Source organism: Lynx canadensis, chromosome C1 (genome assembly GCF_007474595.2).
Source record: "Lynx canadensis isolate LIC74 chromosome C1, mLynCan4.pri.v2, whole genome shotgun sequence".
NCBI lineage: Eukaryota > Metazoa > Chordata > Mammalia > Carnivora > Felidae > Lynx > Lynx canadensis.
In genome coordinates, this window is record NC_044310.1 from 116333972 (window position 1) to 116346703 (window position 12732).

Below are 12732 nucleotides of genomic sequence, written 5' to 3' on the forward strand. Positions count from 1 at the left end.
GACTATACTCATTTTTTTGTGCAGTGTGCTTGGAGGGACTTTCAGTCTGGGCAGGGACTTGGACCAGTCCTCTGATTTCATTTTTTCCTCCCATTTCTGTCTTCATAATTTTGCTTTACCTTCTGGGAGATTTTCTCAAATTTATCTTCCAGCCATTCCATTATTGGATATTTGATTTAAAATTTTTTCCTTTTTGTTATAATTGTACGTTCCCTTTTTATAGCATTGTTTCAGGTTTTCTAAAATAAGAGCCTTCTTGAAATATTCTTATACCATAACTTTCGTATTTTTTCATAATTTACCATTTCCCCTTTAGAGTAAACAGTTCAGTTTTACTGTATTTAGAAAGTTACGTAGCCATCACTGCTATCGAGTTTTTAGAACATTTGAAAAGAATCCCTGTTCCATTAGCAGTCACTCTCCATTCCTTCCTTCCACCCAGACTGGCAACCACTCGTCTATTTTTTATTCCTATGGATTTGCCTGTTTTGAGATTTGCAGATAAAATCACACAAAGTGTAACTTTTCTGACTGCCTTCTTTCACTTACCACGGTGTGTTCAGAGTTCAGTCACACTGTAGCATGAGTCATTCCCTCGTATCGCTGAATACGATTTCACTGTGTGTCCTTACCCATTCCTCTGTTGTTTATCCATTCCTCTGTTGATGGGCACTCGTTTCCACCTTTTGGCTATCGTGAATAATGTGCTATGAAATGGATGCGCAGATAGCTCCTACGTTCCCTGCGTCCAGTTCTTTTGGTTAGATTTTAGAAGTGGACTTGCTGGATCGTATCCTGTTAGGTTTAGGTTTTTGAGAAACCGCCATACCGTTTTCCAGAGATGTTGTACCATTTTGCATTCCTACCAGCAGTGCCAAAGGTGGTGGTTTTTGTGTTTTTGTGTTGTTTTATTTTTGATAATAGCCATCCCAAGGCGTATCTCATTGTGGTTTTTAGAAATTTTCTCTACCTTTTCTTGAAGATCACTTGACCGTTAATGTAAGGATTTCTTTTTGTAATTTCGTTTGATCTGTATGTCTGTCCTCCTGGTACCTCACTGTACCAGCTTTGTAGTAAATTTTGAAATCCAAGTTTGTTCTTCTCAAGATTGTTTTGGTTATTCTGGGTGCCTTGCAGGTCCACATGACTTTTAGGATGTACTTGTCAATTTCTGGGAAAAGGGCAGCTAGGAATTTGGTAGAAACTGAATTCACATTGAGTTTGGGGAATACTGCCCAGAGATCAATAGTCAAATTCTCTTCCAGCTGAGCCAGCCGGACACCCCTAGGTGTATAATCCAGTCTCTTTATTTGGTTATAGGCCTGTTCAGATTTTGTCTCCTTTTGAGTCCCTTTGGTGTTTGTGACTGTCTAGGAATTTGTCCACTTAAGGTTATCTAATTTTTAACACACAGTTCATAGGCTTTTTTTTTTTTTTTTTTTGTAAGGATAGTTGTATTGTGCCTTCCTTTATCTTTTAAGTTTAGTAATCTGTGTCTTTTTTTTTTTTTTTCTGATCAGATTAAAGATTTGTCAAATTTGTTTTTTTTTTTCCAAAGAACTAAGTTTTGACTCTTGATTGTTATGTTTTTCTGTTTCCTATTCATATATTTCTGCTTTAATCTTTATTTTTTCCTTTCTTTTGCCCTGGTTTGAGTTCCCAGTTTTAGATAGAAGTTAGGTTATTGATTTAATATCTTCTTTAAAAATTTTTTTTTAAAGGTTTATTTGTTTTTGAGAGAGACACACATACATAGAGTGTGAGTGGGGGAGGGGCACAGAGAAAGGGAGACAACAGAATCTGAAGCGGGCTCCAGGCTCTGAGCCATTAGCACAGAGCCTGATATGGGGCTCAACTCAGGAACTGTGAGATCCTGACCTGAGCCAAAGTTGGACGCTTAACTGACTGAGCCACCCAGGCACCCCTAATATCTTCTGTTTTAATGTAGGCAATTACACCTGTAATTTCTTTTGTAAGTACTACTAAAGCTGCATACCGTGTGTGCATATTGTGTTCATTTTTTATTCGTATTGGAGTATTTAATTTGCTGTTTGCTTTTATCTTTGACCTCTTTGTTATTAAGTGTTTTGTTAGTGTTTTAAGTGCTATTTAAATGTATTTAAGTGCTGTTGTGTTATTTGTGTTTATTAAATTTTTTACATTATTTGTGATTTTCTCATTTTTGTCATTGATTTCTACTTTATCTTAACTGCGGTTATAGATCATAATTTTCTATGTTCTGTGATTTCATTTCTTTGAATTTTGTTTTAGGCTTGTTTTTATGTTCTGGCGTGTGATCTTCCCTGGAGAATGTTCCATGTGCACTTGAGAAGTATCTGTATTTTGTTAATTATTGAAATGTGTGATATTGAAGTCTCCAATAATACCGCTCTAAATTATTTATTTCTCTCTTCAGTTCTATCACCTTTTGCTTCATATATTTTGGGGCTCTGTTCTTAGGTACATAAATTAATATATCTTCATGATATGTTGACCCTTTTGTCATTGTTAAATGTCCTTGTCGCTGGAAGCAATTTTCGGTCTTAAAGTCTATGCTGTCTGATAATAGTATAGCCACCTCCAGACCTCTTTTGAGCACTGTTTGCATGGAGTATGTTTTTCTGTCCTATTATTTCTGTCTCTGTCTTTGTATCTACCCTGAATCTCTGTAGGTAGCATATAGTGAGTGTATTTATTCAGTCTGATCATCTTTGCCTTTTCAATGGAGTGTTTAATTCATTCATATTTAATGTAGTATCAGTGAGATAGATTTTATTTCTGCTATTTTGCTGTTTGTGTTTTGTATGTCATGACTCCTTTGTTTCTTCTCTGTTACTCCCTTATTTTATGTGAAAAATATTTTTTTGTGTACCATTTTTAATTTTCTTGTTTCTTTTACTATTCTTTTTTGGAATTATTTTTCTAGTGTTTGCTCTGGGGATTTCAGTTGACATCTTAATTTACAGAAGCTTAGTTAGAATTATTACCCTTAATTAATTTCAGTATTAAAAACTTTACTTTTCTGTAGATCTGTTTTCTCCCTTCCTTTCTTCTGTCGTGTTTATTTATATGTCTTTATATATTACAGCTCACCAAACACACACAGTTTTATAATTATGGCTTTATGTAGTTTCCGTTAAGTTATGTAAGAGAAGAGTTAAAAAAATATATATATATATATTTATACTGTCTGTTATGTTTACCTAAGTTTTATGTTTACCTTTGTAGTTATTTTTACTGGTGTTTTTTATATCTTCATGTGGATTTGGGCTAATGTATGGTCTCCTTTCATTTCAGTCTGAAGGACTCCTCTGTTTTTTTTGGTTGATCTAGGAATGTCTCAAATTCTTCATTTTCCCCTACCCAGAGCCTAAAATTCGTTCATGTAGAGACTGAAATATCATTGGTCGGAGAGGTTTCTCTGCTCATTTTTGAAGGATAATTTTGTTGGATACACAATTCTTGGTTGAGATTTTTAGGTTTGTTGTTGTTTTTGTTGTTGTTTTTTAATGGTGTATGTATTTTCAAATTATTGAGGTATACTTGGTTCAGATTTAAAATTTTAAGACTTTGAAATCACTGCCACTTGATCTCCACTGTTTTTTTTTTCCTTTTTTTAATGAGAAATTATTATTTATTTTATTGAGGATTCGTTGTACACAAAGAGGCCTTCCCTGTTGTTGCTTTCAAGATTTTGTCTTTTCTTCCAGCAGGTTGTTTCTCATGTGTCTTAGTTAGGATCTCTTTAAGTTTATTCTATTTGGAGTTTGTTGAGCTTCTTGAATATGTAGGTTAAAATTTTATATAAAATGTGAGAAGTTTTTGGCCATTATTTCTCCATATATTCTGTCCTTTTTTCTTTCTTCTGGTATTTCATTATATGTTTTGTTGGTACATATATATGTATATATGTTGGTACATTATAAGAACATGAACTCTTAGGCTCTGATTTGTTTGTTGTTTGTTTGTTTGTTTATGCCCTGTTCCTTTCTTTTGTTTCTCAGACAGAATATTGTCAACTGACTCCTCTTCAAGGTTACAGCTTTTTTCTTCTCTCAACTCAAATTTGTTGTTGAGCCCTCTTGTGAATTTTTTTTTTTTTAAAGATTTTGTTTTTTTAAAGTAATCTTATGCCCAACGTGGGGCCTCAAACCCACAACCCAGAGATCAGGATTTGCATTGCTCTATCAACCAGTCCAGTCAGGCACCCCATGTAGTGAATTTTTTATTTCAGTTTTATACTTTTCATTTGTAGAATCTCTATAGGATCTTATGTTTTCTGTCTCTTCAGTGATATTCTCTATTTGGTGAGACGTTCTTATACTTACCTTCAGTTCTTTAGAAATAATCTCCTTTACTTATTTTCAACATACTTATAATAGTGATTTCGAATATTCATCTAATAAGTTCAGTCTCTGGGCTTCCTTTAAGGATAGTTTCTGATGACTGATTTTTTTTTATTTTTCCGTATGGGCCATATTTTCTTGCTGCTTACATGTATAAATTTTTTGTTGAAACAGGTCATTTAAAATAATATATTGTGCACCTTTGGACATCACAGTCTGTTTTGCTCTGCAGATTTGTTGTTCTTGGTGTTTGTTCCTCCCTGCTTGTTTAGTAATTTTCCTGAACTAATTCCATAAAGTCTATATTTTTTTCTTATGTGTATGGCTACTGAAGTCTCTACTTGGTTAGCATAGTGTCCAGCTAATGATTTGATAGACATTTCCTTGGATGCCTTAAACCAACCAGTCAGCCTCGCAGCCTTTGCTGAAGTGCTGTCTGTGTATGTTGGGGAATGTTTTCGGTGTTCTGGTGGGCAGTTTATGCATCTCTGCCTTCCCCTTTCTTTCTGCTTGTGCAGAGCATCAGGGTCAGCCAGCGATGAGACATTAGTGTGTTCTCAGGTCTTTTCTTAGACTTTCCTACAGTCTTGCACCTATGCATAGTCTTTCAGATTCCCAGGAATGTGTCAGATTTTTTTCAAAGTCCCCTGTGGACATCTCATTCTCCATTTTTCTTTGTAAGTTTTTTGGTCGGTGTCTTTGCCCCAGTTGTCAATCATCTTAGGCAGTTGCCATGTTAAGCAGTTGTTGCTGATTCTTTTTGATCTTGGCTTCAGGCGTAAGAGTCTCTCCTACTGAATGTGCTGTGAATCATGTAAAATAAAACCCTGCGAATGGGGATTCTAGGATGTGCCAGACAGGTCAAATCATTACAGTTCTCTTTGAATGGGGATTTTTATGGTGCTCCAGACTTGCTCAGCTCTTCCCAGTGGCTTTGAGGCTGCTGGTTTTCAAACTATTATGATTGTGACGCTGTTGATTTTCAGCTGGTGAGTTGGTGATGGAAATAAGACACAGCCAAACAGTGAAAAGCTTGCTGTCCTTACCAAGATTGAGCAGTTTTTCTGAAGAGGGCTCCTTGGACTGTAGCAAACCTTTGTTTAATTTCCAGAGCTTTGAAAAACTTGATTTTTGACATATTTTGCGAATGTTTGCTTTGCTCTTTGGAGGAGCAGATTTTCTGTCATTTGAAGGTCTCCTTCCCTGTTTGCTTTTATAATCGCACTATTTTCTTTATCTCTTTGGGAGTATTAATGATATTTTTTAAAAACTTCTCATTCTTCTTCTTTCCTCTGAATTGGGATTCTGGGGTATACGTTTGTTCATCTTGGGACTCCCTTTTTCACTTTAGAAGCTTTGCTCACGCATCTTTGAATTGGTTTGTCTGCTCACATTTAAGAGTAGTAGACTAAAAAGTCACTTAGCTCTGAGTGTATGAGTGGAGCTTGTTGACTGTGAGCTTACTAGTGCTTTTAGGAAATTATTTTAAATTTATATTATAAGATATTCTAGGAAGGAATAACTAGATCTCACACTAAAAAAAAAAAAGCAATGCCAGTTGGGATTGAGGAGTTGGATATAAATTTTGAATTCAGAAAAACCAGGAAGAAATGGTACCAGTTATTTGTGAGAATAGTAAAGAAATTCAATTCAGGTTTGAGATCCAGAGATTTCACAGACAAAAATGAAAAACACTTGGTGGCTTCAGAGGGTAATCGTTACTTCGACACATCATTCAGTGTCTCTGAATGTATAAAACTCACCCTTTTTGGCTTGTGCAAATTCGCTGGTCCCAGGGAGGCGTTGTGTATTGCTGTGTTCAGAGCTAGCAGACGAAAGCCATTCCTAAGGAATGCTCTGTTGGGGTTAGACTGTCCTGAAGCCAGGTTACTGGTCTCTTGACGTGGTAGCCTTCTTAGGAGCCGCCGTATAGGCATCGCTGAGTAGAGAATGAGGTGCAGCTACTGAGACGGGTGTGGGTAGAGGGAAGGCATGCCTTCCCGAGGGATTTCTGCATGAATGTGCAGGTACCGAAAAGGCAGCAATCATTTTAGCCTTCTCATCCCTAGTTGTTTGGGCCTGCTGGTTGGGGGTAATGTGGCCCCAGTGAGTGGACATTACCCCAGATGGAGCGTCTACAGTCTTGTTCTCAGTTGCCATTGACAAGGTGACTACTCTACCAGGAACAGATGAAATACTTGCCCCTCGCAGTAATTTTAGGACCAGCGAGGCTAGAGGTATACCTTGTCCCTACCTTGCAAACTTGTAGGCATGCTCACGTCAGAGGGTGTAGTTGTGACACAATAAAGCGGTAAGTTGGTCAGGGCATGCCCTGGCAACCTGTGTAGTGATATTATTTATGCGCTTTTTTATGCCACTGGAGGTCTTTGGTGCTCATAAAAGGGAAGGTGATGGAAACATCATAGGAAATTGATTCTAAGACATTTTTCCAGATCTTTAGTAGCCTCTGGATTTGAAAGTGAGTTTTACTCATATCTGGTCCTCAGGTGACACAAGTTTTGTGTAATTCAGTGGTGCCAACTTTGATTAATTGGTAGTGGCTGCCTGGAGCAGGTCAGGGAAGGATTTTGAGGCTACATCTGGGCTTAGATGGAAAGATGGTCCAAGAAGATTGATCTCTGCCCTGGTGTGGGAAGGGGGAGAGGCAGGGTGTCAGGCCCCTTTATCCCCTCCATTTTACCTCTCTTTGCTGATGCGTAGTTTTGGCTCCCCTGTGACTTAGAATGTAGCATCCTAAGTAGGAAAGAATGAAGTAGAAGCTGTAGAAATTAGGGACTTTACACACCTCAGCGTCTGGCTAGCTCAGTACTAGACTCGGTGAATGAACTCTGAAGGAACGGAGGCCAGAATGTGTGCAGTTTCTGTAGCGAGGGCAGGAACAGTCTTCACGCCGTGATGTAATAACTCTGCTGCATGACGTACAGAATACCAAAAGTACTTGGTTCCCATCCCTGTCCTGAAGAAGAGTCCATTCTAGTTGCGAAGAAAAGACAAGCATGTTTGAAATGATTAGAGCTTGTATGACAGAATGGTTTGTAAACATGTGCTAAAATTTCTAGCCTGGTCCCTGGAATGGGTGGTGTAGGTTTGAACGCAAAAATATATTGCTTTCGAATCTCTGCCTTTACGCTTATTCCAGTGTATCTGTTTTGGCTTGGGAAAGCCTAGTTTTTTCTTGACTTTTTCTACCAGGCGAGATTAGCACCCATCTACCCCACCCCATTTTCCTCTCATTATTGGTGTCACTAGGATGGAATATTTTGACTGGTTAAGGGATTTTGTTTCAATTAAAGTGTCAAGGTGAAAATGATCCATTAATAGAAAACGTCATGTAGATTTTTTTCAATTAAAGATTACCTAGTCACTGTTTGTTTCTGGAGAAATTACTTAAGCATTTCTGAATTAAGCGTAAGTCACAGAAAACCCTTTATATTGTAATGTTGGTGCATTTGAACAATAACAGTCTGTGCTTAGAAATAGGAGAAATACAGGCTTTTCATAATGTATACATTTTGTGTCGAGTAGTCAGTTTAATGCAGTGTCTGAGATCACGGGCTCTGGATTCTTACTCTCCGGGCTAGCATCTCTACCCTGACTGTGTTACCCTAAGCAAGTTACTGGGTCTTGATTTCTTCATCTGTAAAATGGGGATGATAATCTCATACATGGCTGTGGTAAGGATTAAACAAGATTTTTCAGAGAGAGCCCTAAGTCAGTGCTTGGTCTGTAAGTGCTTGATTATTATTGGATGTTATTAATGTTATTAATGTAGTTACTGTTTTTGTTATTAAGTGGGTTTATATCATTGACTTTTTTTTGGAGTGTGATTCAGTTTCACATTAGTGTTTTAATATAATTGACTGTGAACAGTGATTGTTAACAGTCTTTACATATATGTGTGCTTTTTTTCATACAGGTTGAATGTAATTTTTACAAAATTTGATGAAGTCCAAAAATCTGGAAACATGATCCAATCAGCAAACGGTGAGTAGAAAAAGCAGTTGTTCTATTTTTGCCTTTTCAGTTTTAGGTCCGAAATGCTCGTGCTATTTCTGAACAGCTGAATTTGATACCTTGAGAACAGTTTCTAGGTCTGAAGACTTAACCTCCATTGACCCTCCCCCTTTCCCAGGCCAGAAGCTATGAGGTTGTTGGCTTTCTTTTCTAGCTCACACTGAATTCGGGAACTAATCCTGTTGGCTTTACTGTTACAAGCACATTTGGACTCCCTGGGCCTCTGCCGCAGTCGTTGCCCTTCTCCTGCTACCGAGCTGTCGTGCTCTTTTCCCTGTGCTCTCACGGTAGACACGCAACCACTGTCCTTGCTGTTACTCTCTCCCGGCGCCCACGGCCTGTTTTCCATACAGCCATCAGAGGGATCCTTCTGTTTTTATTATTTTTTAATTTTTGAAATTTAAGTAGGCTCCACGCCCATCATAAGGCTCGAACTCACGACCCTGAGACAGAGTCACACGCTCTGGCAGCTGAGCCAGCCAGGCGCCCCCAGAGTAATCCTTTTAGAATGTAACTCTCCTGGTGTTAATCCCCTGTTCAGAATCCTCCAGAGGTTTTCCATCACACAGAGACTGCAGTTCGGTGGCTCACCATGGCCCACCAGGCCCTGACACGATCTGACGCTGGCTACCATTCTGATATCATGAGATGTTCTTCTCCAAGGTTCTCTTGGCTCTACTTCCATTGGCCTCCTTACTAATTTTGAACATTCCACGCTTCTCCTGCTTCAGGGCCTCTGTGCTTACAGTTCTTTCTGCTTGAAACATTTGTCCCCTGGGTGTCCCCGTGGCTCTCCTTCTCATTCCATCCAGATCTCGGCTGCAGACACACTCCATTACCGAGGTCAGCCAGTATAGCATATCCAGTGTTCTAAGGGTACTCTGTGCCTTCATCCTGTTTAATGTTCCTTCTTACTGCATATCACTGCAAAATGTTTGTTCACGAGGGCAAGGACTTTGTATTATTCCTTTCTTTACCTTTAGTGCCTCAAAAGGTCCCTGGTATTTGGTATAGGTGTGCAATAAATATTGTGAAATAAATAAACAAAATAACTTAGACTTGAATTGTGACGTACTGTTTCTGGTACCTGTATTCCTTTTACTATACCTTGTGAGGATGTTTGAGGACAAGTGGATATTTCTTGTGATTCCAGAAGAGGAAGAAAAGACAAGCGAATCACTGTATGAGTGAAGTCCTCTTAAAGCAGTTGCCAACAAGGACTTTTTCTAACTCTCAGATAGCTCATTGCATCATGGTGATTTCAGGGCTCTTAGATCACCGCATAGCTTTCACGTTTTGAATATCTTGAGGTTGTAAAAAAGAGTTTGTCACTTTCAGGAAAGTTCCTCCTAGTACATAATAAAGGCAGAGCAGAAACAGGATCCAGGTCTTTTGACCTCTGCTCAGCTGTGTATCTACCATGTCAGTAGGGAATTTGTCATTGGATAGTATGTTTCTTATAAAATGCTTAAAGACCTCTAAACATACTTTCATTAATCCCTCTTAACTTCTCTTTCGTATGTTTGTAAAAACGTAATATTAAGAGGGGAAAAAGAATATTTACTATAATTATGCTATCGCCAACAAATCAGTTTTCATTTATTTCATATTCACTTGTAGTTTATTTTCTGTAACTATATAATTTGTATGTAATTTTATTATGGCATAATTTCTGTACATTGCTCCCTACTTTTTTTTTTTTTTAAAGAACTTATTTATTTATTTATTTTGAGAGAGGGAAGGGCAGAGAGAGAGAGAGAGAGAGGGAGAGAATCCCAAGCAGGCCCAGCACTGTCAGTGCAGAGCCTGACATGGGGCTCCATCTCAATGAAACGCAAAATCATGACTGAGCCGAAATGAAGAGTCAGATGTGTAACAAGCTGAACCACTCAGGCACCCTATTCATTTTTCTTTTAAAGTTTACTTATTTGAGAGAGAGAAAGAGCACATGTGCGCAAGCAGGAGAGGGGCAGAGAGAGAATCCCAAACACTCTCAACCCTGTCAGTGCCAAGCTCAATGTGGGGCTCGATCCCATGAACTGTGAGATCGTGACCTGAGCTGAAATCAAGAGTTGGATGCTTAACTGACTGAGGCCCCCAGGTGCCCCTGAAGATTTTCTTTTTGAGTAATCTCTCGTCAACATGGGGCTTGAACTTAAAATCCCAAGATCGAGAGTTGCCTGACCTCCCGACTGAGCCAGCCAGATGTCCCATCCCCTGCTTTTGTATATACTTTTATATGTGCTTTACAATGTATCTGTGGTGGAGCTAGGACCAGGACTCTGGCCATCCAGTGATGAGTGGCACTGCTGGTGTGGCCAGGCAGGGCAGCCCAGCCAGTTGCAAGACACGGGCTCCTAAGTGTGTGTGTGTGTGTGCGTGCACGTAGTTGGTATGTTTTCCCAGTTTAAAACTTGTTGGTACCAAGATAGAAAGTACCAGGTAAAGAGGTAAGGGCGGTGGCTGAAAAGTGAGTTTGTGCTTTATAGCCTGTGTTATAAATTATAGCTATGAAACAGAATCCCATTATGCTGCTGGCACAGGGAGAAGGACCACACCCATGTTGGAGGCTTGTCTGGGAAAGTGTGTGTATACTGAGTTTTCATGAACATGACACACAGGATTTAATCGTCAAGAATACTAAAATCCTGTGGTATTGGGTGCATCATAGCAACATTTTATTCTAAACGTCCACATGTAAATATTGCCCCTGCATGTCCCTATATGTATGTATATGTGGTAAAGCAGTAAGGACTGAGAATGAAAACAGTACTTTTAGGCATTTGTGTTAAAAATAATAGATGGTAAGGAAATTTTAATTCAAAACTTCCTGAAGGCCTTAAAATTTCAGCTTTCTTCTGAATATATGTAATATTATTTTTTAATTGTTAGGGCCAAAACAGAATAAGGCATATATATTAAGATTTTAGAATTCTTAACCCAGAGAAGTTTAGTCTCTTTACTGTAACTTTGAGAGACTTAGGTAAGATGTTCAGTAGCTGTCAAAAGCAAACCACTTAATTTCTTTCTTTTCTTGAGTCATTGAACATCCTGATAGCATAGAGAAACCATAGTCAGAACATAATAAAACCCATCCCCCCTTCTAATTTTTGGGTTTTTTTGCCCATTGATTCCCAGTGGAACCAGTTTTTTAATTGCTCTGGACATCAGACCATTGACTGCTCTGCTTACTGCTTTCTCCAGTTTGCTCCTTATATAGGTAGACTCTGACTTTTCTGAACTCTTCTATTGGTTCTTAGAATTTTTGTAGATTCCTTGGCATTTTCTGCATAAACAAATCATCCGCAAATAGGAATAGTTTTATCTCTTTGAGATCTGTATACTTTTTCTTTTTCTTGCCTTATTGCATTGGCTAGAATTTCTTCCACTACATTAAGTACAAGTGGTGAGAGTAGACATCCTTACATTGTTCCCAGTCTTAGGTCCTTCACAACTAAGCATGATGTTAGTTGTAGTTGTTTTTGTAGATATTCTTGAGCAAGATGAGGCAGTTCTCATCTATTCCTATTTAAGTTTTTATCACAAGCAGGTGTTGGATTATTTTTGGAGGGGAAATCATCAGCTTATTTTAAATATTGAGATATAATGGGGGTGCCTGGGTAGCTCAGTTGGTTAAGCGTCCGACTTTGGCTCAGGTCATGATCTCACACTCTTGGGTTTGAGCCCCACGGCAGGATCTGTGCTGACAGCTCAGAGCCTGGAGTCTGCTTCAGACTCTGTGTCTCCCTCTCTCTCTGTCCCTCCCCGGCTCATGCTTTCTCTTTCTCTTTAAAATAAACAAACATTTTTTAAAACGTAATAAATACTGAGATATAATCTATAGACAAAAATTTACTTTTTTAAAGTGTATAATTCTGTGTTGTTTTGTATATTTACGAAACTGTGCAGTTATCTAATTCCATAATATTTTTATCACCTCCAAGGAGACCTATGATCGTTAGCACTCCCTGTTTTCTTCTCCCAGTCCCTGACAGCCTGCTTTCTGTCTCTAGGGAGTTGCTTATTCAGGACATTTTATATAAGTGCAGTCATAGATTTTATGGCTTTTTGTATATGACTTCTTTCACTTAGCATAATGTTTTCAGGGTTTATCTGTGGAGTAGCATGTATCTGTATTCCATTCCTTTTTATGGCTGAATAATATTTCACTGCTGTGTAGATATGACCTTATATTATCCATTCATCAGTTGATGGACATTTGGGTTGTTTCCACTTTTTGACTATTGTAAGGAATGCTACTGTGAATAATTTGTCTGAATGTTTTTATGTGGAGATGTTTTATGTTGGAATTGAAATTCCCTTGCTGTGGAATTGCTGGGTCATGTGGTAA

The 12732-nt window shown here is 38.4% G+C and overlaps 1 protein-coding gene across 1 annotated transcript in view; it reads left to right on the forward strand.

Annotated features, from left to right (window-relative positions):
- The window catches only part of CLASP1 (cytoplasmic linker associated protein 1), a 170322-nt gene that overhangs the window by 8199 nt on the left and 149391 nt on the right, over positions 1–12732 (forward strand). Inside the window, exon 3 of the mRNA XM_030323685.1 lies at positions 8284–8351. Coding sequence (XP_030179545.1) covers positions 8284–8351 — 68 coding nt within the window. The remainder of the gene's footprint in view (positions 1–8283; positions 8352–12732) is intronic.